Source organism: Alexandromys fortis, unplaced genomic scaffold (genome assembly GCF_014885135.2).
Source record: "Alexandromys fortis isolate MF-2015 unplaced genomic scaffold, M_Fortis_MF-2015_v1.1 scaffold_204, whole genome shotgun sequence".
Taxonomy (NCBI): domain Eukaryota; kingdom Metazoa; phylum Chordata; class Mammalia; order Rodentia; family Cricetidae; genus Alexandromys; species Alexandromys fortis.
In genome coordinates, this window is record NW_026068116.1 from 2528950 (window position 1) to 2553953 (window position 25004).

The following is a 25004-nucleotide window of genomic DNA, read 5'->3' on the forward strand; positions in this document are numbered from 1 at the left end:
TTCTTTTTTTTTTTTTTTTTTTTTTTTTTTTTTTTTTTTTTTTTGAATTTTTGAGACAGGGTTTCTCCGTAGCTTTTGGTTCCTGTCCTGGAACTAGCTCTTGTAGACCAGGCTGGCCTCAAAGTCACAGAGATCCGCCTGCCTCTGCCTCCCGAGTGCTGGGATTAAAGGCGTGCGCCACCACCGCCTAGCTAAAACAGTTCTTTCTTATACATATATTTTTAACATTAAAGACAAAAGCAAGTTTGCGTACTAATGAGATAGATGTACTTGTTGTTTTTCCGTAAGCAATCCAGTAGCGGCTGAACATTTGAATGCTGAAGAAGGTGGAGCATCTTCAGCAATTTTCAGAGTTGCCTTATATTTTGATTTTGTAAGTGTTAGAGCTTTTGTCACCATTGTCACTGTGCACAGGCACAACGTCCATAGTGTAATAACAGAAGTCTGTTTAGAGCCATTTCAGAAACTGTTGCCTTATCTGTGTGCCTGGTGCCAGAGGAAGAACCAGGTGGGTGCTGGGAACCAAACCTGCCTTCTGCAAGAGCAGTAAGTGCTCTTAACCACTGAGCCATCTCTCCAGAGCTACTGAACAATTTTTTTATGAAACTCAGCAACTTCAGCAGCAATTTTTAAAATCAAGTATTCTGGGCCAGCAAGATGCCTCAAGCAGGTGGAAAAGCCCTGCTGCCAAGCCCAGTGGCCAGGATCCACATGATAGAAGGCAAGAGCTGACTACTGCAAGTTGACCTCTAACCTCTGCACACATGCTGTGGCACATAAATATGAGCACACTAAATAAATAAGCACATAAAAATGTAATAAGATATTCTGACACGGTACTACATAGAGATAATACTAAATGCACAACCGAGCGATGGTAATAGGAGGATACTGAAGGCCTTTGTATGATTAAACCGTTGCTGGTATTAGAACCTTCTTCAGGATTCCAACATTTACCAAGGATCAGCAGAGACGTCCAGCCTTGTAGACTGAACAAGTGCCGGGCCTTGGACTAGGCTTTCCGGTTTGCCAGCACTGCGGTTACTGAAGCCTCTCCGAGAAGCACAGAGAACACCAGCAGCCATGGTGTGAACTGTTTGAAGAACTTAGTGATATAAGCGCCTTTGATGATCCTGATTCCCCTGTGGTGACTCTGTTCCTAAAACTTCCAACACTAGTGGGAAAATACGGAGAGCGACAGTGCTGGTGGTTGCTCTAGAGGCAACCGTGTCACGGTGGACAGAGTGACAAAGGAAAAGTCTGAACCCAGCGATGTAACTGAGCGGCTCCAGATGCGCATGAAGTCAGATGGTTTCTAAGTGTGCACTGGGAGAGAATCTTCTCTCCAGCAGCCGTAGAGCTCAGGTTGCAGGAGATCAAGCCAAAGCCGCCATTGTAAGATTGGCTGAATAAGAAAATTCAAGCTCCAGCAGCTGAGAGGGTCAGCGGTTATAGTAAGGGCACGGGTTAGTAAGGAACTGGATTCTGCTCTTGGATGGAGTTGTGAAAGGACCCTACCTGAACCCTCGGATTCTCAAGGGCTTGTCTCTGCTGAGAAAGTAGGCTCTTCGCCCTCAGCAGAGGATGCACCATACCCCATCCCCTGTAGGGATTCACCTGAATTTGCCTAAGGAATTCACTCTTCATCCTCTGCCAGACAGAGTGACTTTCCTGGAAGAGATGCCAGGTTCCATTCTGATATCCCCCAGGGCCCATTGATAGCTGCCTCTAGATCTATAGCCAGACTTAAAGCACGCTTCTAGAGGGGGGATTGAAAGCATGGTTCATGAGGAGGTGCACCATACCACTAAAGAGCTAGCCTAATGAGTTTGCTCGTTCATTCAAGCAGAATGTATGGGAATAGATTTTACAGGTATGGGATAATGGTGGAAGGAACATACAACTGGATCAAGATGAGTTTATTGAGTTGGGCCCACTGAGTAGAGATTCTGGTTGTTGTTGTTTTAAGTTTATTTTTATTTTATTTGCATTGGTGTTTTGCCTGCCTGGTGTCTTCATGAGTGTGTCAAATCTTAGAGTTATAAACAGCTGTGAGCTGCCATGTGGGTGCTGGGACCTGAACCCAGGTCCTCTCGAAGAGCAGTAAGTGCTCTTAACCACTGAGCCATCTGTCCAGCCCAATTCTGGGTTTAATATGGAAACTCATACAGTTGTTGAAACATTTGTCCAAAGATGGCCTGCTGTCCCTTGTCTTGCTGTTGATGAAGCTGGAGTGGGTACAGTGTGTGGAGCCAAATCCTCCACACTAAGAAGGCCCAGAAGACATGCCCTTCGCTAGTCTTACAGACGAAAAATGGTGAGGGGCACCAGTACATTTGAAGATCTTTGTCATCGTCCTTTTTCTTGTGCCAGACCTTAGGGTTGGAAATGTTGCTGCTAGTTAGATGAATTAAATGCTATGATTTCATAGGTTCCCCTAAGGAAGGAGGACCTTGCTAAAATTCCCAAGAGTTTACCGTTAGCATTTCTCTCATCCCTCCCAAGAAGGACCTATGGCCTTTCTCAAGGGTAACTGTACACTGGGGGAAAGGAGACAATCAGAGTGTCCAAGGTCTGGATTCCAGTAGTTCTAGGAACTCCCAAAAAGCATTGTGAACCTCCAGTTAAAATAGTGGCTTAATGGAATCAGGTAGTTAGTGGAATTTTGGCTGAGAGCCAACTCACAGTGAGTCCCCAAACTCATCCTGTATTTATTTTTAGTTCAGAATGTCTAATTGGGATAGATATACTCAGAAGCTGGAAGAGTTCCTGCATAGGTCCCCTGACCTGTGGAGTGAGGGCCATTATGATTGGAAAAGCCAAGTGGAAGTCACTAGAGTTGTACCAGGGAAAATAGTGAACCAAAGACAATATTGCATCCCAAGAGGAATTGCAGAAGTTAATGCCAACCCTCAAGGACTTGAAAGATGCAGGGTGGAGCTGGGCATTGGTGACACATGCCTTTAATCCCAGCATTCAGGAGGCAGAGGCAGATGCATCTCTGTGAGTTTGAAGCCAGCCTGGTCTACAGAGTGAGCTCCAGGACAGCCAAGGCTACACAAAGAAACCCTGTCTCAAAAAATAAAAAATTAAAAAAAAAAAAACCAGGGCTAGTGGTTCCCACATTCCCACACCTCCCTTTAACTCTCCTCTCTGGTCTGTGTAAAAGACAGTGGGCTGTAGAGAACTGACAGTTGACTATCAAAAGCTCAATCAAGTAATAACTTATATTGTCAATTCTGCACCAGATATCAATATTTGATCAGATTAACACATCTGATACATGGTTTGCAGCTGTTGATGTAGCAAATGCTTTCTTTCCTTTTTTTCTTTCTTTTTTCTTTTTGGCTTTTCAAGATAGAGTTTCTCTGTGTACCCTGTCTGTCCTGGAACTCACTATGTAGACCAAGCTGGCCTTGAACTCAGAGATTCACCTACCTCTGCCTCCGAGTGCTGCTGCCGCCACCTGGCTGCAAATGCTTTTTCTTAAGTATCTGTCCATAAGGACCACTAGAAGCAGTTTACTTTCAGTTGGCAAGGCCAGTAGTACACCTTTACAGTGCATCAAAGGGTGGAAAAGAAATCCAATAGAAATTCAAGGGCCTTCTACCTCAGTTAAATTCCTAGGAGACCAGTGGTGTGGGGCATGCAGAGATAGTCCTTCTAAGGTGAAGGATAAAGTTATTATACCTGGTCCCTCCCACCGAGAGAAAGCACAGTGTTTAGTGGGCCTGTTTGAATTCTGGAGATAGATAGCACATTACCCACTTGGGTGTGTTAATCCAGCCTGTATACAAAGTGACTCGGAAAGTTGCTAGCCTTGTGTGGGGCCTGCAACAAGAGAAGCCTCTTCAGCAGGTCCAGGCTGCTGTGCAGGCTGCTCTCCCACTTGGACTGTATAACACAACAGACCCCATGGTACTTGAGGTGCTGTCTGAGGTCTTGGCAGGCCCCTTAGGTGAAGAGACCTTTGGGATTATGGTGCAAGGTTCTGCTGTCATCTGCAGACAACTATTTTCCCTTTGAGAGACAGCCCTTGTCCTGCTACTGGGCATTAAGGGAAACTGAAAATTTGACAATGGGCCACCAGGTTATTCTGTACCTGAGCTGTTCTTTATGCGTTGGATATTACCTGACCCACTGTAATGACTATTCTTGGTTGTCAGCTTGAATATATCTGGGATAAACTATAATCCAGAAATGGTGGGTACACCTGTGAGAGAGATTCTGCTTGGTTTGAAGTGGATAAATCCACTTCTAGTCCAGGCCTTAGAGGAGTGAAGACACACCTCTGATCCAGATCTTAAGTGGGATGACACAGGCCTTTAATCCAGATCTTGAGGCAGGACACAAGCCTTTAATGTGGACCACACCTTCTGCTGGAAGCAATAGGAGAAGGAAGAAGGTGTTGCTCTTTGCCTTTTTGCACTCACCTTGCCAGCACATCCATTCCTTCACTGGCATTGGAGCCTACTTCTGAATTCCAGCATTTGCAGAAGACTCAGCCTCGTGAGACTGTGCAGCTACTGCATTCTTGGGCTTTACGTTTACAGCTAGCCATTGCTGGGTTAGCTGGACTGCAGCCTGTAAGTCATTCCAATAAGTTACACACACACACACACACACACACACACACACATACAGATTCATTCTATAAGTTCTATACACACACAGATTCATTCTATAAGTTCTATAAGAACCTGACTAATACAGCCATAAAGTACTACGTACACAGCAACAACCTATTATCAAATGGAAGTGGCATATACTATACATGTTTGGGCCCAAGCATGTTCTAATGGTGCAAGCAAAGTACATGAAGAAGTTGCCCAAATACCTATGGTTTCTACCCCAGTTACAGTGCCTCTGTACCCACACGTGAACCTATAGGCTCGTGCAGTGTGCCCTGTGATGGTTTACTGATGGCTTTGCACTCTTACCCTAGCTATTCCTGTCATTGTCTGATGGGCCCATGAACCATGTAGTCATAGTGGCAGACATGGAGGTTATGGACTTCACAACATGGACTTCCTCTTAGCAAGGTTGATCTGGCTATAGCTGCCGCAGAGTGCCAGGTCTGTCAGCAGCAGAAGCCAATGGTGAGCCCCAGGTGTGGCACCGTTTCCTGGGGTGACCAGCCAGCCACTTGGTGGCACGCCAGCAGCACTGGACCACTTCCTCCTTGGGAAGGCCAGCGTCTTTTCCTTACTGGAACAGATATTTATTCTTGCATATAATGCCTCTCCAAAACCTCCCATCTTACCAAAAGCTTTATCCACCATCATGGTGTTCAACACAGCATTGCTTCTGACCAAGGAACTGATTTCACAGTCAGAGAAGTGTGACCTTGGGCCCACGTTTTACCATGTTCACACCATTCTGAAGCAGCTAGCCTGGTAGAATGATGAAATGGCCTTTTGAAGACACTGTTGAAACACCAATTAAGTGGCAGTAGCCTAGATGGCTGAGGCGGGGTCCTCCAGAAGGTGGTGTATGCTTTGAATCAGAGTCCAGCATGTGGTAGGTACAGTTTCTGCCATAGTCAGGATCCATGGGTACAGGATTCAAGGCGATGAAATAGAAATGGTTCCACTGTCACTGTCACCCCTGGTGACCTACTTGATGACCTTTCTGCCATTGTAGTGGTCAAACCACAAAATTTAAGCCTCTCTAATGAATGTGTGTGTGTTCATTTTATCAGTTCTGTTCCTCTGGAGAACCATGACTAATACAATAGCTAACGTTTCATATGCTAATTTTAAAAATAAAGAGAACATCTACTTGTTCTAAGCTTTGTTTTTCAGAACATCCTGTTCTTGTTTCAGTAGTGATGAGCATGCATTAATTTTTGTTTTCTTTTGTCCACTCTATTATCACTGTTTTGAACTATAACCTTAGCCCTCCTTCTATTTTCTATTTTGAAATGAGGTCTTGTTAAGTTACCCACTGTGTGGCCCAAGCATCCCCTGAATTTGCCATGTCTTTTTGCCTCAGCTTCCCTTGCAGCTATATTTACAGGCTTGCCTTGTGTTCTGATTTCTGACTTACATGGTAATTATTTATGTGTTTGTTTGTGTGTGTGTGTGTGTCTGCATGATGAGGTCTTTGATATCATACTTGGGAGGTGATCCAATGACAGGGTTTCTCTTTGGCCAGAAACTCACCAGGCGGACTAGACAAACTGGCCAGTAAGCCCAAGGGGTCTGCATGTCAGTGACTCCCCAGCTCTGTGGTTTTAAGTGCGTACCAGCATGCCCAGCTTTGCTGTTACATGGTTGGGGATCTAACTCAGGTCCTATTGTCCACAAGAGCAGCTCTTTACCGGCTGAGGCACATACCCCAGCCTGTGGTTTTGTTTTCTCATTCTCTTTGTTGTCTGGGTGTTCTTGGATCTCTGCTCACACTTGATAGTGATACGCTATCGTGTCAGCCCTGGTGTCCTACTCTAGGAAGACTGAAACGGGGTTGTGTTGAGTTCAAGGCCAGCCTGTGCTACATAGTGTGCGCTAGGCTACTCTTGGAACTTTTAAAGTGGGAGAAAGAGGGAAGATGCTCATTCAGGGTTTTTGTTTTGTTTTGAGGCTCTATGTAGCCCTGGTTATCCTGGAACTCTCCATGTAGCCCAGGCTGGCCTCAGATTCACAGAGATCCACCTGCCTCTGCCTCCTGAGTGCTGGAATTCACGCCACTATTCCTAGCGTGACTGGCAACTTCACATAGGATGGTCTGACTGCTCGGCTCTTTATTCCCAGCGAGGAGAGCCATTTCTAGGTTTTAAGGTTCTGGGGCAAAGCATCTTCCTTCCTTGGCCTGAAGTTAAGGTATGTGTGTGGCTGCCAGGAATCCGGTAAAAGAACGAGCAGTGATCAAGGGTGGGAAGGCAGTCTCCCGCTGCAAGGAAAGAGAAGGTGGTCACCTCAGCGCCCTGGTAACCATGCTCTCTGGAGACCTTCTAAAGGCCTCGGCTTCCTGTACCTGAGGAAGTCTGTAAACTTTTCACAGGTTGAAATCAAGATTGTTGCTTGGTCTTGGGGTACCTTGGCTTTACTGTTTCTTGCTGTCAATTTAAACACTGCTGGGAAGAAGACAGACACGAATGTGGGAAGTCTGTCAGCCATGTTGGACAGGAAGCACCACGGCGGGGTGAAATAATTCGTTCAACCTGAGGTGTCCCCTCAGGTCTCAGTTGTCTCCACAGCACCTCTCTCTTCAGGCTGCCCATGCTTCCGGTCTCTTGTCCTAGCTGAGAGCTGAGCTACACAGCAGACATCTCGTCTCTGTGGTTCCTTCCTTGCAGGCAGATGCAGAACAGTTTTGTGGGATGGTGCATATTTAATGAATGCTTCAGATAAATCCTGCTGAGCATTCAACACAAAAAGTAGTTTAAAGGAGGCTGCTGAGACAGCTCGGCAGTTAGGAGCTCTGGCTGCTCTTGCAGAGGACCCTGATTCAGTTCCCAGCATCCACACGGCAGCTCACAACCATCGGTATGACATCTGATGCCCCATTCTGACCTCTGCAGGCATCAGGCATACATGTAGTGTGCGTGCATACATGTAGCATGTGTACATACATGTATATGCATACATACAGGGAGGCACAACACTTATGTATGTTAATTTTTTAAAAGTCATTATAAGTACTTCACAGAGTGAGTATTATTTAGTTGTCCTCAAAGACCCAGAGTTCTAATCCTAGCACTCAGAAGACTGCGACAGGACAATGGTGACTCTGAAGCCAGGCTAGTGGAGACTCTGTCCTGGAAGACAGTCATCCATAGTCATTCAAGAGTGAGTTCTGGGTCCACATCCTCTTGCTGTTTTTCCTTCCTACCAGGCTTGACCTTCTACTTCTCAGAACAATGTAGTCCACTCTCAGTGACGTCACACAAAACCTCCAGAACAAAATGGAGCTCTTCCCCCCCCCCCATTTTTAGATCTTAAGAACTAAGTACACAAGGTCACCTCACCCACATAGTTCCAGCACTCAGGAGGCTGAGGCAGAAAGGTGGTCAGGAGCTTGAGCCCAGCCTGGGCCACAGAGTAAGGCCCTGTCCCAAACAGCAGCAATAACAAAATTAACTAGGTATTTCTTTCCTTTTTGGTTTTATTAGAGCAGGCCTCACCATGTAGCCGTGGTTGACCTAGAACTCACTATGCTGGCCTCAAACTCTTAGAAGTCTACCTGTCTCTGCCTCCTGGGTGCTGAGATTAAACATGTGCACCACCACTTTTAGCCAGCCCTAGATTTCTTAACTGTCACAGTGCAAACAAATTCATTCTAATTTCTCAATCTCTTTTATTTACCACTGAAATAATATTTTGAGATATAGTATCTTTTTTAATGTGTTACATTAATTGAAGTAGGAAGTCCTTCTGTTTATCTGTTGCTTTTATTGGTTAATGAATAGAGAATCTGCCTTGGCCGGTGATGGGGCATAGTAGAGCTATGGGGGTGGGGGGGGCAGACACTAAACTGAATGCTGGGAGAAAGAAGGGCAGCGTCAGTAAGAAGTCATGTAGCCATGCCAGAGACAGATACTGGATGGAACTTTACCCGGTAATCCACAGACACGTGGTGATATACAGATTAATAGAAATGGGTTAAATTAAGATGTAAGAGTTAGCCAATAAGAAGCTAGAACTAATAGGCCAAGTACTAATTATAATGATATAGTTTCTGAGTAATTATTTCAGGTCTAGGCAGACGGTAATGAACAAGCAACCTCCAACAACAATTAATGAATTTATTTGTCCTAGTAATAAACACCAACCACTTTACTTTAAACTTATGAAAACATCTGTGTGACACATTTTTAATAATAACACATTTCAAAATCTATAATTGTGTCACATTCCTTTTATAGTGATAAGATGCATTTTATTCACGCATTTGGACCTCATTATAATTGGCAAATGTTGTTTGTTCAACACTTGTAGTTCAGGGATGGATCTGGAGATTCATGGACTTTACTACCCTGTTCCTTTCTGTCTGACACATGAAACTGCAGTGTTGGGAATGAAGTCTGCCGGAGCGCTCTGTCACCTCGCCACATGTCCAGGGTTCTCTTGGCTTTGCTAAATTAGTCTCATGTCACACTGTAGTTTTCCTTTTAAAATCTTTTTGAATATCTGCTTTGGAAAAAGCACTGTGCCAGATCTAAGAAGCTAATTTTGATCCCACCAGCCATTCTCTTCGGAACCTTTAAGGCTCTGGATTCATGACATCTCTAAGCCATCCTTGTACATGTTAGTTTTTATCAACTTGACACAAACTAGAGTCACCTGGGAAACAGAACCTCAGCGGAGAAACTGTCTCCATCAGATTGGCCTGTGAGAAAGTCTGGAAACATTTTCTTGATTAATGATGAACGTGGGAGGGGCCGGTCCACTGCAGGTAGTGTCTCTTGGGCACTGGTTATATAAGAAAGCATGGTCTCTGCTTCAGTTCCTGCCCTGGCTTCACTCAGTGACAGCCTAACCTAACCTGTAAGCTCACATACTCTCTTTCCTCCCCAAGTTGCATTTGGTTATGGCGTTGGTGATAGCAACAGAAAGCAAACTGTGCTAATCCCCTATCAAGTTGTTTTTCCTTCATCTTAGATCAGAAAACAGAAGGTCATTTGACTGCCCCTTAGTCTGGCGCCTTGTTTCCCACACCTAATTTTATTTTTCCCCTGCAGACCCCTAGCCCTGCATAAAAGAGTCAGAACAAAGAAGGCACACATCCTTGTGCTTTTCTGTCCCTCTGGCCTTCTAGTGATGAGGATGAGGAGTGCTTCCCGAGGGGGGGGGGGTAGACAGGTGAGGTGCAGAGCGAAGGGTCCTATCCCTCTGGCCTTCTAGTGATGAGGATGAGGAGTGCTTCCCGAGGGGGGGGTAGACAGGTGAGGTACAGAGCGAAGGGTCCTGTCTCACTCTGTGGAGTATTGTCTGGGAGTGTCACTGCCCTTCGTGTGCAGATACAAACATTCTGAGGGCTGTGAGCATCTGACACAGCTGGGTGTGGAGGGGAAACCTCTGAGGGGGCTGGCTCCTGCTGTCCCATGTGTGTGTGTGTGTGTGTGTGTGTGTGTGTGTGTGTGTGTGTGTGTGTGAATGTGTGCTGTGTCTTCTGTTGACATGTATGATGAAGATTGCTTTTTGTGTTTCATTTTCTAGTTACGAGAAACCTCCTCCTGGGTTTATAAAGGTAAGCAATGGTTACTCTATTAAATTTACTTGGGGACTTGGTTTACTATTTTTAAAAATGGTGGTATTTTTAATCTCCTTATATAAACATGCTGTTTCTTTTCAATAGATACCAGGTGAACCATAAGTTTGGCCTTTGTCACAAAGTCTGTGTGTGTATATGTATATATATATTCAGCCACCAAGCCGTCCCAAGGAGCCAGTGCAAACACATAGGAGTCCTGGGACCGCAGCTTCCTTTCTGTCTCTGTGGCAGTATCTTCTGGAAGCTCTGCTGTCCAGTTTCCTTGTCTGCCTCACTCAGCCTGCTCCTCAGTACATTTAGGGTGGAGTCTTGAGAGCCTCAGCTCAGCCTGTGAAAGGACAAACACTGCAGCCTAGCGGGTCTTTCAGTGGCATGGGACACAGGAAAGCAGACAGAGGACCAAAGACTTTCAGTAAAGAAATGTTTGAAATAAGCAGAAAGTAAAGGAATACTCTGGTTCGAAATACAGTTATTTGCCAGTGGAAATCCCCACCAGAGACACAGTGACCTTTAAGAGAAAAGGTGAGGACGGGCTCCTCCAGGGTCGTCTTCCCTCTCCACTCACATCACGGGAAGAGCTTGCTCTCCCCACAAAAGTGTAATTTATTAAGAGACATTTTAATGTAGCCGTCTGTCTCTAGTGTTCTAAAATGCCTTCTCCTCCCACAGACTGTGAGAGAGTGAAAGCTGTTTGACCTATCTTCTGTCAGAGTGTGAAGGTCATAAGTCATTCCTGCACGAAGCCTGTGCATCACAGCAAGGCTGAGCAGTTTCTCCTGTGTAGTTCTGTCCCTAACAGCTTGTCTCTCCCAGTTCCTGGGGGACGACATTGTCACACAGTTAACAGGAAGCCAGATGATAGCTTCCCAGGCAAGAAGCATGGATGGGTCCTGTTTGGTTCTGGTTTGTTCTGTTGTTTACACACTTATCTTCCTGCAGGAGGAGGAGACAAAGCCAGAAGACTGTATTCCAGATGTACCAGGCAATGAACATGCCAGGGAGTTTCTGGCTCATGCACCAACTAAAGGACTTTGGATGCCACTTGGGAGAGAGGTCAAAGTTATGCAATGTGAGTGTGCAAGGGTTTGAGTGACATCTCTGTGGCAGTCTGTCTTCTGTCACTAAACAAGATGCATGAGGGTGGGTAAGTCATGAATGGGTCTCTTTGGCCCACAGTTCTGAAGGCTGCAGGGTCTACACAGTGCAGCATCAGCATCCTGGCCTGTGTGCCCTGCTTGCATCATACATGATGGAGAAGCCCAAGGAGAATGTTCTGAAGGGAAACACATGCAGGGAGTGGTGAGATGGGGGTACAGTCACTCCTGACCTGGCCCACATTTCCATTAGTGGTGAGATGGGGGTACAGTCACTCCAGACCTGGCCCCATTTCCATTAGTGAGGACTTACACCCTTCATAACCTGCCTCTAAGCTCCACATCTTAAAAGGTCCTCTACCCTGTACACTGCGGACCAGATTTTCAACATGAACTTTTGGGGGACAAATTAAATCCAAACCACTGGTTATGTGCTGTACTTGATAGTACCATACGTCTTATCTTATCTTGGTGTGTGTGTGCACGCGTGTGTATGCTCACATGCGCATGCAAGTGTGTTCCTATGGAGATCAACTCAAGGGCCTTCCCTATGTCAGATAAGTGCTTTACCAGCCCCTGTTTTTTTTATGTTATTTATTATTGCTATTTATGTATGTATTTACTGTGTATGTGTCAGTGTGGGTTCCACACTATACACATGGAGGTCAGAGGAGAAGCTGTGGGAGTTGGTTCTCTCCCCGCCCATGTGAGTTCCAGGTCAAATGCTGTTATAGGCCAAGCCTATGGCTGACCTGACTCTAGGACTTTTGAGTCCGACCCAGTGATGTTCCCATAGCAGTACTACCATGATAAAAAGAACATCTGGGGGAGAGATGCCATAGGAGGAAGAGATGTGGCAGAGCTGGTCGTTGTCTGTCAGTGTTGTTGAATGTTTGTCCATTAAAGTGACTAACAGGAGCGACCACAGGCCACAGGTGGCTCTAGACAGGTGTCTTCTATGTCCCACCTGCTTCCAGTCCTATAATCATACGTACACATTTCAATGGTTTACATAAGTCTGTCACAGATTCCTGTTGCAGTTTTGCTTTGTTTTGTGACAGGACATCTTCATATGGCCCGGACTGGCCTTCTTAGTTTTTAAGATATCCTAAATCACAGTCCAGGAAGGACTGTGAGGGAAGTCAAGGCAGGAACTCAAACAGGGCAGGAACCTGGAGGCAGGAGCTGATGCAGGGGCAGTGGAGAAATGCTGCTTACTGGCTTGCTCTCCTTAGCTTACTTAGCCTGCTTTCCACACCCAGGACTGGTAGTGCCCAGCCCAGAGGAGGGCACCACCTACACCTGGGCCCTCCTATAGTAATTATTGATCAAGAAAATGCTTTATAGACTTGCTTATAGGCAGTCTGATGGAGGCATTTTCTCAAACGAGGTTCCCTAGTTTGTGTTAAATTGGCATAAAATTAGCCAGTGTGGACTGGATGTTAAACAAGCCATTATTTTCAGCCGGTGTTTTGAAAGGTTGTCTTTCCTATAGAATGAATGATGTGCTTAGGCAAGTAACTTATAGGTGTGGCTTTTTCAGGGGTCTTTGAGATGATCAAATAGTGGCAGTGCCATGTGGCTGTGTCCTTTTAAGGAGCTTAGACCTCATGCTGACTTTGGTCAGACTGTTACTGACCTAGGACAAGAACACTGGGAGTGGCCCAGTTCAGAGACCAGAAGTGGCATTTCTCACCAGGGTTGACCAGAGGTGGCACTTTTCACCAGGGTTGACCAGAGGTGGCACTTTTCACCAGGGTTGGGTGGATTTTCTGGAAATAATGTTCCTTAGATTGTTGTATTGGAAGCAGATATTCAGATATTACCTGAAGAAACAAGAACAAAGAGAAAGAAACAGTAGGCTGTTGCTGTTGGTAAAAAGGGTGTCCCCTGACCTAAGCCAGGCTCCCAGACACACTGTGGCCATGAATGTACTGACTTCTGCTCTAATGCAGCCGCGTCTGTGCCTTCCCCAGTGGACGGGGTCCAGCATCACAGGCTTTCATGATTGCCTATAGCAGAGGAAATGAAGGAATCTGGGAGGGAGCAGTAGCTGAGGCTCTCCAAGTTCCTGGGGTGCTTGCAGGGCCTTTGGGTAAACAAGTTCTCCCTGGTGGGAGAGACCAAACTGGCTTGGTGCTGACTGGAGACACGGTCAGCAGTAAGAGCAACAGGTGCTCTTGCAGAGGACCCAGAGTCGGGGCCCCAGCACCCACGTGGAGGCTCAGAGGTTTGTAACTCCAGTTCCACAAGACCCAGTGCGATCTTCTGGCTGCACTGCATGTGTGTACATGGTCCACAGACATAGGCAGGCACTGCAACCATAGCATAACAACAAAATAAACATTGTACAGAGGTTGAAGATGGGATTGTTTTATGGAATATTAACCTTTGATAGGCCAACTACCTTTGATTAGAATTTTTTTTCTCACAGTGGAAAAAGCCCGTGACTAATTTGTAAAAAGCTAAAGACTGTTTTGGACAAAATTGTTACTATTTTTATTACTTGTTTAGAAATTTTTTAAGGTTTATTTTTATTATGTGTATATGTGTGGTGGTAAGGAGACATACATATGATTACAGATGTCCTGTAGTGCCAGAGGTGGTTGAGCTTCTTGACATGGGTGCTCAGAACCAAAACTTAGGTCCTTTATAAGAACAATATCTGATCCTAACTGCTGACTCAGCTGTCCAGGGCCCCCAAATTGATTTTTGTTATTTTTAATTATGTGCATGTATTCCCTTAAACTAGAGTTATGAGCTACCCAACATGTGGGAATTGAACTGAGGTCCTCTGCAAGAGTCCTAAGAGCTATAAGAGCTCTTAACTACTGAGCCCTGTGTTTGTTTGTTTTCAGACAGACTCCCAGTTTATAGCTTGGGACTGGCCTAGAACTTCTCATTACTTTTAAGAAAGAACAGATTGGGGCTGGAGAGATGACTCAGCAATTAAAAGATCCTTGTTGCCCTTGCAGACTACCTGGGTTTGGTTCCCAGCACCCACATGATCGCTCACAGCTGTCCATAGTTCCAGTTCAGAGCTAGGGTACTTTCTTCTGACCTCTGAGGACACCAAGCGCATATGCATTACACATGCAGGTAAAGCACTCAGAAATAAAATAAGTAAGCAAAGAAAGAATAGATTTATGAAGGTTATCTCCTGGCCCATGTAGTGATATTTCATTTGTATTTTAATAAATAAATCTTGCTTGAAGTTCAGAGAGTAAAACAGCTGCACTGATCAGCCCTACAGACCAGGCAGTGGTGACACACACCTTTAATCCCAGTAGCTACATTAGTTTGCCATAAAAACAGGGCAGTAGTGGTGCATGCCTTTAATCCCAGCACTAGAGAGGATTATAAGAAGGGAGGGGACAGCTCTCACAGTCTCATTCTGAGACTCCTGGAGGCAGAATTTGTAGGGGAACATGGTACAGTAGTGGTATTGGGATATCCTGATTTATGGGGAAGCCAGGATATACTTAGAGATGCTCTAGGACAGCTCTGGGGGTATAGAGCCACACTCGGACAGCTCTGGGGGTATAGAGCCACACTCGGACAGCTCTGGAGACTGGAGTCCTGGAGGAAAGGTGTCCTGACTAGGGGAAGCCAGGCTACCTGAAGCTGGGTGTGGTGGGGGAGGTGGCCCTGCAGGATGTAGGGATCCTGTTTCTTCTCATGGAGAGCAGCTACAGCTGAGCTCTGCTCTGTTCCATTAAAGGAGCGTCCTATCTGCTTCTTCTTCTCCAGCCCAAGATGTTTCTTCTACTAACACTATGCTAAATGTAGCTATCTCCTCTCCAGCCCTGGGGAAAAGTTGTTACTTTCCTCCCCTGGCCTTACTCAGTCCCCCTTAAGAAGCATCCTAGCAAGGTCCTTCTGTTCTGCTCCTCCTTGCTCAGGCCCCCTAGGGAACATCTCAAGATTTTTCACCTTGGTCCTCTTGGGGAAGTCCCAGCCAGATTCTTCTAGTCTGCTCCAGTGAATGAAGGAGCAAGACTCTTATGAGAAAGTGATTTATTTGGGAAGGAGTAGTCCGGGAGAGTTGCTGCCTCTGCCAGGGAGGGATTACCTGCAGCCTTAAGGCAGCCTTTAACTGAAGCGGTGGAGAGGCTATATAGGGCTTCTTAGGGGCAGGGAGAAGGGGGATTGGTTAGTTTTTCCCTGCTCAGCGATTGGTCAGTTTAGCTGGTCAGGGGCAGAGATGGCTCTGCCTTCATGGCCAAACTGTGTTTCTTTCACTGGTCCTTTTTAGCTTTTTGACTCTAATCTTAGGACCAGGGCATATTTCTTTCACTGGCTCTGATTCTAGGGACAAGGTGTGTTTCTTTGATACTAGTTTCATAGCCAGGGCACATGTCTTTAGTCTGGGGTTCGGGGATAAAGATGTTTCTCTCCCTGGCCCAGGTCTCAAATACTGGGCATGTTTCTTTCTCTACTCTGGGTTCAGAGTCAGGGTGCTGGCAGTGATTGGTTGGTTTCTTGTCCCAGTTGTCTTTTTACCCTACAGAACTGACATTTCTAACTGAGGTAGAGGTAAAACCCAGTGGTTGGCTGTTTTGCTTTTCTGACCTTCAGGTTGAACCCTAATTTCTGTCTCTTGGTTTTTATTAATCTTGCAACAAATGGTGCCCAGCATGAGGCTGTTTTGCTCTCTGATCTTCAGGCGAGCTTTATTTATTAAAATACAACTGAAATGCCACTACAGGCCCATATTGAGGGACCTCTGTGTATATTCGTCATTAAGTGGATTCTCAATGAATCCATGTTTATAGATTGTCAAGAGTCTTGTGTTCCTAGCGGTGTACAGTGTGTTCTTGTTCATATTTGCATATGATGCTGTTCACTTTCTGAAGGCAAGATGTTTTTGTGTTTGTTTTCTCATAACCATTTACCCACTTCTTCACCAAATGATAGAAGCTTCAGGTCCTACAAAGCAGACCACACTTGTACAGGAACCTGCATATGTTCCTTGACTCTGGTAAGAAAAGTCGTTCTGGGCCTGGAGAGGTGACTTGGTAGATAAGAACACTGGCTGTTCGTCCTGCTTACTTCCGTGTTGCCGTGATAAAACACTATGCACAGGGCAACTTAAAAAAAGAAGTGTTCAGAGAGTGAGGCAGGTGTGGTGCTGGGGCAGTCGCTGAGAGTTCCCGCGTCTCATCCACAAGCACGAAGCAGGGAACTAATTGGGAAAGGCACGGGCTTTTGAAACTTCAGAGCCCAACCCCAAAGACAAGGCCATTCCTAATCTTTCCCCAAACGGTTTCAAACTGGGAGCAAAGTATTCCAACATCTTAGGGGCCATTATCATTCAAACCAGCACACCAGTCTTCCAGAGGACTGGGATTCCATTCTCAGCACCTATATGGTGACTCCAGTTCCAGGGGATCCATTGACCTCTTCTGGCCTCCCTAGGCACCAGGCATGAATGTAGTGTATAGACAGATATACATGTAGGCAAAATACCTGCACACATTAAAATAATAACAAAATATTGAAAAATATATAAAAGAAAAATGGTTCTTTAACCGCTAAGTCTACATATCACAATCCCCACCCCACCCCATCTGCCTGCCTGCCTGTGTTCTCTGTACTACAGTATCTCTCTTGTGCAAAGTAGACCCTCTGCCGCTGAGCTGCCACAGCCCCTATGGCTGCCAGTACAGCTCTGCAGTCAGGCTATTCACACGCTGAGGGCTCCTAAGAGTGCACTGCTGATACGTCTTTCACGTTGTCACTTTTTCTGTGAGCCACACTTAGAATTACAAGGATCATCATTTGTTTTTTGTTGTTGTTGTTTATGAGATGCCATCTCCTTATAAGGCCCAGTGTGGTCTTGAATTAGAAATCCTGCTGCCTCGGCTTCCTGAGTGCTGGGATTTTGGGTCAGCCCCAGGGCTATGCAGCACATCACCTTCGTTTAAGATAACCTTGAGCAGAACTAACACACGCTGGGATGTGTGCACATCCAGCCGCGCCCCTTGATGACACACAGCATTAGTTTAGAATGTGGTCTTTCTTCCTGACGCTGTTTTGGATTAGTGAAGGGGACAGAATTCTTTACCATGGCACTTGTTAGCCTGGAACTCGGAGTAGGCCTGCCACATCCTCCATAGTACTAGGATTCTAGGTCTGTCTCTCTCTGTAAGTTAAAGTGGTGGGTACACATGAGGACTAGACTCCCCAGCACCCACGTAAGATGATGCAAATGGCTGTTCACGCCGGGAAACCCATTAGACGGTAGAGACAGATCCTGAGCGCTTGATGGCCAGCCATACAGCAAGTTTGTGGTAAACCCATCTGAGGGGAATAAGGCAGAGAACTGGTAGAGGAGGGCACGTGACTTCCTGTCCGACCTAGACATGAGTCCTACACTCTCCTAAGCACATGCACATGCCACAGAGGACGATCGCTCCCTCAACAACAAGCTTTCTGTGGTTGCTTAGCATGGGCCAAAACAGCACATCTTTACAGCGAGCGCTCTTGCTTCCTGACCTCCTTGGTCAGCACCTAAGTGTCGCTTGGCTCACCATCCCCAAGCAGCTGCCTGACGGGATGAACAGATGTGAGGGCAATGCTGGGACCTCGTCACTGCTTCACTCCCCTCAGGGCGCTGTGCCAGTCGCCATGGAGCGTCCAGTGAAAGCCTTCAGTTGCACGCTTGCTTTCATCGACTTGGAGCGTGTGTGTTCGTGTGTTACATTGATTCCTCGGGGACAAAACTTCTCTAAACACCTGCACTTTCTCTGTTTTCCAGGCTAACCTGTGTAGTTCTAATGACACTACATTTTAAGAGAAATTGTTGTTTTGCTTAAAAACGAGGCTGAAGCTGGAGAAGCAGCTCGGCAGTTAAGAGTGCACAGGGCTCTTTAGAGGACCACAGTTCAGCTCCCAGCCCCCATGTCAAGTGTCTCACAACCACCTGTAACTTCAGTTCCAGAGGTCCCACACTCTCAGCTGGCCTCTTCAGGCACTGCCCTCACATGTACAAACTCACACTCAAATACATACACAAAACAGGGTCAGGTGTTAGGGTGTAGGCCTTTAACCCAAGCACCCCAAGTGAGAGACAGGCAATCTGAGAATTCCAGGCTAACCGTGGCTACATAGTGAGACCCTGTCTTTAATAAAGATATAGAATGAGGCTCTGTAAAGCTTGATGGAGTCGTGTGTCCTTCAAGTCCTTGCACTGCAGAAGAAAGTGTCACTAAAGTCTAGGAATTTGAGTCTGGGCTCTGTGGGGGCGGGTGTGCATGGTTTATTCAGCCTAAGGAAGACACTACTCCAGTGAAGCTGGAGGTTTTACCCAGAGTCTGGAGTGTGCTGTGTGCAAAGCCACTCTCTCCCTAAGCTAAACCTCGGCCCTCAGAATCAGAGCCATTTCAGATGAGAGGGACTCACTCTGCTCCCCTTTTAATTGTTTACGTGTGTGTGTATGCTCACATGAGTTCATCTGCCCCACCTGCATATGGCAGCCCTTAGAGGCCAAAAGAGAGCTTTGGGTCTCTTAGAACTGGAATTGCAGATACTCCTGAGCCACCCTGTGGGTGCTGGAATCATGGCTGACCCTCTTGCCAGCCCCTGCTGTACTCTGAGAAATGGAGTGAAACCTGCTAAAAACATTGTATTGCTCATAAATATTTGATGATGGACATTCACTCCTAACAAGATTCGAGGAAGCAATTAGTTACCCTTTGTTATTTTCTGGGATCTTAGTGTTTTCATCCGTTAATCCTTTGTGTTTTAGAATTGGAGTCTAATGAAAAACTTGATCTACTAAACCGTTATCTCACTGAAGTGAGACCATATTTTACAGAAATATTTTTCTTTGGCTTTAGGTTGGCGTTGCAAACGGTATGGCCACCGAACAGGCGACAAAGAATGCCCTTTCTTTATCAAAGGCAACCAGAAGTTAGAACAGTTCCGAGTTGTAAGTAAACCCTGCACTGTTGATATTAACAGTCTTGGGATGGTGACCGTTAGGAGGTAGATCATCACTGGTGAACTTGTGCTCTAGAAACACACACACCCGTCATGCCCTGGGGCTGGATGTGTCGCTCCTATGGTGGAGTGCTGGTGTGGCACACACAGACCTCTTGCTTGATTCCAGCACCAGCACCACATAAAGCAAGCATGATGGTGCATGCCTGTAATGCCATCACTTGGGAGGTGGGGGCAGAAGGATCATGAGTTCAAAGTCAACTTTGGCTACTGAGTGAATTTGAGGCCAACCTGCTGTATCTCTATAAGGCCCTTCAGAGACAGCTCAGAAGGGAAAAAAGAAAAGGGAGGGAAAGACTCCTGTTAAAATGCTATTTAACATTGACATGGAGAACTGAAAGTTCAAGAATAAGCTGAGCTACTTAGTGAGATCTTGTCTCAAATTGAGAAAGAAAGTTTGAAAGGGCCAGAGCTGGATGTAGACAGCTCTGCGGTAGGGTGCTTGTCCAGCTCGGTGGTAGGATACTTGTCCAGCATGTGCAGAGCCTGACGTCAGCCCACAGCACCGCAGGGAAAGACAAACAAAGACAGACAGACAGACCAGATATTCTTTACTTAGCCTGAGGAATGGCAATTTGCTTTCTCAAAGCCAGCACCATGTGTTCGACCCTTCTTTGTAGTTTATATAAATGCACATTTATTACTCAGGAGAGGGGGTTTTGTTCCCATGTAAACTTAGATGTGTCTTTGGAGCTGAAAGTGTATACTTGCTAGACAGATGAGCAAGCGTTCCCACCTTCTCACGGTACTTTTCACAAATCACCTCTTGGAAGTGTTCATTCACATCAGGAACTAATTCTGCCAAGCAAGGCTCCATCTGTGCACTAAGGTTGTCAGTGTATGTAGAGTGAGGTCAGCAGGGCCAGGGGTAGTGAGCCATGTCTGCAGTCCTGCACTCAAGAAACCTCAGAAAGACCCTGCATGAGGCCAGCTTGGGTCTCATAGCAACAGCCTGTCTCACGAAACAAAACATTAAAACACCTTCTCCAGGGACTCAGGAGTTGACTTAGTGGATAATAGCTCTTGCCAGGCAAGCACAAGGACAGAAGTGTGACTCTCCATCATCCATGCAAATGCTAGGTAGGCATAGCAGCCCACCAATGTCAGCGACAGAGGGTAGAAAGGGATCGCTAAGAAGACTAGCTGTCTAGATTGGCTGCCTTGGGGACTCTGAGATACCCTGCCTCCGTGAATAAGATGGATAACACTGGGAAAAGACTCCTGAAGTCAACTATGGGCTTTGACATTTGCACGTACACACATGCACACATAACTACACACATACACAGACATGCACTAACAGGTGCACCTGTATACACATGCAAAAACACGAGCAAAGGAAATTCTCCAAAATGAAAATGAAAAAGGGAAAGCATGGTCTAGACTCTGCGATGTTAGAGCTTGAACCCAGGGCCTCCTGCATTCTAGGGGAGCATTGTGCACCCCGTACAGTCCCAGTCGCAGCATTATGATGTTGAAGACTGCAGACTGTTAGGGGAAGGGGCTCATGAAAACCCAAGTGAAAAACAACCTGTGGTTGTGCCTGGGAGGCAAGCCACTTCTGTCTCCAAGCTTGAGCCAGCCTGGTCTCCACAGCAAGTTCCAGGCCCACGGGGCTACACACTGAGACGCTCTCTTTAACAAAACAAAGAAACAAAAGTTGCATATATCTTATGGCTCAAATTCTTTATAAAATATACCCCAAAAATTAGCCAGGCGCTGATGACATGTGCCTTTTATCCCCGCACTTGGGAGGCAGAGGCAGGCCAATTGTAAGTTTGAGGCCAGCCTGGACTACAAAGTGAGTTCCAGGACATCCAGGACTGTTACACAGAGAAATCCTGTCTTGAAAAATTTTTAAATAATAATAATAATAAGGTATACCAAAATTAACAATAATTATAACTGGTTGATGAGAGAATAGATTTTTAAGTTTATTTTTACGTCTCTCTTTGCTGTCTGCCAGCTGAGCCACACCCCAGCCTGTGTTTCTAAGTGCTTAGATCTTTCAGTGGTCAGTTCCGGACTGGGTATTTCTTAGGCTCTTCCTTTTTTATCCAAATTTTTCTTAATATTTATTGTGTGTGTGAGATTGCATTTGCCATGGCCCTCGTGGATGTGGGACAGCCTGAACGTCAGTTCTCTCCTGCCACATGGGTCTTAGGGGTCAGACTCAGGTGGCCAATCTTGTTGACAAGTCTAGCCACCAAGCCACCTTGTTGACCCCTATTTCTGTATTCTTAGCTCTGGGGGTGGAGGCACCAATGCCAAGCCAGCTGGCCTGAGTTTGATCCCCAGAAACCACGTGGTGGACGGAAAAGGAGACTTCTGAAAGTCATCCTCTAACCTCCATAAGCACACAGTGGTATACACGTGTGCGCACATTGCTGTACACACACACATATACACACATTAAATGTTAAAATAATAATGATAGGACTGAAGAGATTGCTCAGTGGTTAAAGGCACTTGTGGGGTCTAAAGAACAGAGGCTTTGGTCACTAGGCATAGAGTGGGTCTCTATTTTGATTAATAGATTGAGTTATAGAACCACTTTTTTTTTCTGAACTTGTCCCTTACCATAATGCATTTGATTTAATGATATGCACACACATTATACATAGGCATAAGATGATAAATAAGCATTCTCCCTAAAAGTTCACTTAGTGGCTGGGCGTAGTGGTGCACACCTTTAATCTTAGCACTTAGAGGCAGAGGCAGGCGGATCTCTGCGAGTTCCAGGACAACCAGGGCAGAGAAACCCTGTCTCCTCCCCCCCGACACACACACAAAAGTTTTTCTTATCACACATGACCCTAAAACCTGTCTAGCACAGCTTGTTCTCTACATTTGTACCTTCACACTCGACGGATTTCGTATGTGCTTGGAGACCACTGGGAAGAGGAGCTTCCTCCATTGTTTAGAGTGTGTGCCTAGGCTAGCAATGCATAACCAAAAACAAGGGGAGGCCCGGGCTTCTATGCGTGCCTGTAACCCCTGCACCCAAGAGAAGCAGAATTGCCTTGTTAGAGGTCATTATTTAAAGTTTTTAAAGATTTGTTTTTATTATGTGGATGAATGTTTTTCCTGCATGTCTGTACACCTCATGCATGCAATGCCCGGAGAGCCCAGAAGAGGGCTTCAGAGCCCATGGAACTGGAGGTGCAGAGGCTTGTGAGCTCTGTCATGTAGATGCTGGCAGTGGAAACCATGTCCTCGGGAGGGGCAGCTAGTGACCATCTTAACAGCCCCTCCTGTATCTCTTTATATGGAATAGTTATTTCCTATATATTCTAATTGGAGAGGCATCTTATAGCCTTACAGTGTTTACAGTGTAAGCCAGGCATGGGCACACAGCTGTAATCCAGCATTCAGATGGCTGCAGCAGGAGGACCGCCATGAGTTAGGGTCAGCCTAGTCTGCCCAGTGAGTTCCAGGTCAGCAAAGAACTGTCGCAAACAATAATTATAGGCCTTTCTGGTGGGGGGGGGTAAATTTATTGTAAGGTGGCTGTGGTGCGTATTGCTTGGGATCCCAGCACTTTGGTAATTGACTGACATAGTATGAGGTGACCTTGGATGACAAAGTGAGACCTTTTCTCAGAATAAGTTGGTAACAAAAGGCTGTAGTCTAGCACTTTAGGAGGTAGAAGCAGGAGGGTCAGGAGTTTAAGGTCAAGGCTGTCCCCAGCATCATAGAAAGTTCAAAGCTAGCCTGAGAAGAAACTCAGATTTGGATACATATGTCATCAAGTCTCAGGAAGCTAACTAACCCCAGCACTCAGGAGGCCAAAGAGGTAAGATAAAAAATTCAAGGCCAGTCTGAGTTCTACAGAAAGTTTGAAGGCACTGAAGGCTAGATAAAGAGGGGGAAAAAAAGCTACATCAAATACCAGTTTAAGTTAATAGAGATATTTTTACATAATAAAGCAGTCCATGATAACTAACCAAAAATCTAACTCTCTCTTACCCATAAGGCACATGAAGATCCCATGTATGATATCATTCGAGAAAATAAAAGACATGAAAAGGATGTAAGGTAAGGCTGTCGCATTGCTACCAATGTCCTCTTCAAATCTGAAACTGTACAGAATTATAAACAAGTATTCCAATATATGGGGGACAGTTTGTAATCCTAGTACAGTAACTGAGTAGCTGGGAGAGCAAGACTTGTCACTGAACAGAGATGTCAGTGTAAGAAGTAGGCCGGTTCTACTGCAGTTCCCTAAATTAGCAGTAGGTATTCCAAGACACAGTCATATTGTGCTGTATCGTTAGGGTGTGTGTGTATGTGTCTGTGTGTCTGTTTTGTTGCATGAAGCTCAAGCTGGCTTCAAATTCTAGACCTCCTGTGCCAGCCTAAGGTGACAGATAAGGACAAGATTAAGGAAGGGGGCGAGGGATTTAGTTTTCTTTGTCAAGTATTTACCTAGCATGCATGAGGCCCTGGGTGTGGTTTGATCCCCAGAATTCGTACACCAGGTATTAGGATGCACACCTATACCACCATCACCTAGGAGGTGCAGGCAGGAGGATCAGAAGTTCAAGGTCGCCCTTGACTACACATGAGTTGAGGCTAGCTAGAATACACTGGGACCCTGTCACCAAAGCAGAAAGGTTTTCTAATAGTTGTCTGGTAGTCCTTGAGGAGCTGCATTACTATAAACAGCGGAGGGTGTTTCAGTAGGTATGCGCTTGCTAGGGGTTACAAGGGCTACCCAAGTATGCACAGCTGTTTAGGACAATGAACCGGGTTGTGTTTAGCGAGGTAGTTATTCATGATTCCCTCGGCTCCCAGCTGCTTTAAGTGAAATGTGGTTCTGCTGATCTGTTTAGGATCCAGCAGTTAAAGAAGTTACTGGAGGACTCCACCTCAGATGAAGACGAGAGCAGCTCCAGTTCGTCAGGCAGAGAGAAGCGCAAGAAAAAGAAGAAGAAAGAAAAACACAAGAAAAGGAAGAAGGAGAAGAAAAAGAAGAAGAAACGAAAGCACAAGGCTTCCAAGTCAAGTGAGAGTTCAGACTCAGAGTGACAGCTGATGGCAGATTCTCAAGTCCACCCGCAGGCCAAAGAACAGAGCTGCCCCTGAGAGCGACAGACAGGACTAGGAGGGACACCTGGCACAGCTGAGGATTCTCGCCGCCTCTGGTACCAAGTGACCACCGCAGGGCAGGCGGGCTCCCGGGTGTGGCTGCCAACAGCATCTGTGTCCTCTTCCCTGATGGTCACTTGTGTCTGTGATTGCAGGGGGAGGTGATGGAGACTTAGGAAACACCCTCGGGTGTTGCCAGCTTTTGCCCTCCATGGTGTGGCAACTCAGTTCCCATGAACTTCAGGCTTGCCCTTGTCTGTGGTTCGGGATAATAAAAGTTCATGATTTATTTTTTAAATGTAGTCATTATTAATTCAGACAGGTGGTCCAAGACTAACAGTTACACACTCCTTTTTTTTACCCCCTTTCCAGTTGGCTTAGCAGTTTGCATATGAGTTTTTTAGAAATATCTCACGCACACCTAGGTGTATGCATTTGCCTCCAATTCCAGCTCTGGGAGACTGGTACAGGAAGGTTGCTGAGTTCACCTGGGCTAACCGTATCTTTAAAGAAAACAAGTAAAGGATTGTGTGTCATCAGCAAAATAAATGGGATGCTGTTTTGTTTCATTTTGAGACAGGGTCTGACTATAGCTCTGTC

General features: G+C 45.9%; 1 protein-coding gene across 1 annotated transcript in view; it reads left to right on the forward strand.

Moving 5' to 3' along the window:
• Rp9 (RP9 pre-mRNA splicing factor) overlaps window positions 1-24702 on the forward strand; it is a 26134-nt gene extending 1432 nt beyond the window's left edge. Inside the window, exons 2-6 of the mRNA XM_050124895.1 lie at window positions 10161-10191; window positions 11155-11284; window positions 19151-19242; window positions 23290-23351; window positions 24149-24702. Of these exons, the coding sequence (XP_049980852.1) occupies window positions 10161-10191; window positions 11155-11284; window positions 19151-19242; window positions 23290-23351; window positions 24149-24344 (511 nt within the window). The 3' untranslated portion in view covers window positions 24345-24702. The remainder of the gene's footprint in view (window positions 1-10160; window positions 10192-11154; window positions 11285-19150; window positions 19243-23289; window positions 23352-24148) is intronic.
• Window positions 24703-25004: the final 302 nt, after the last annotated feature.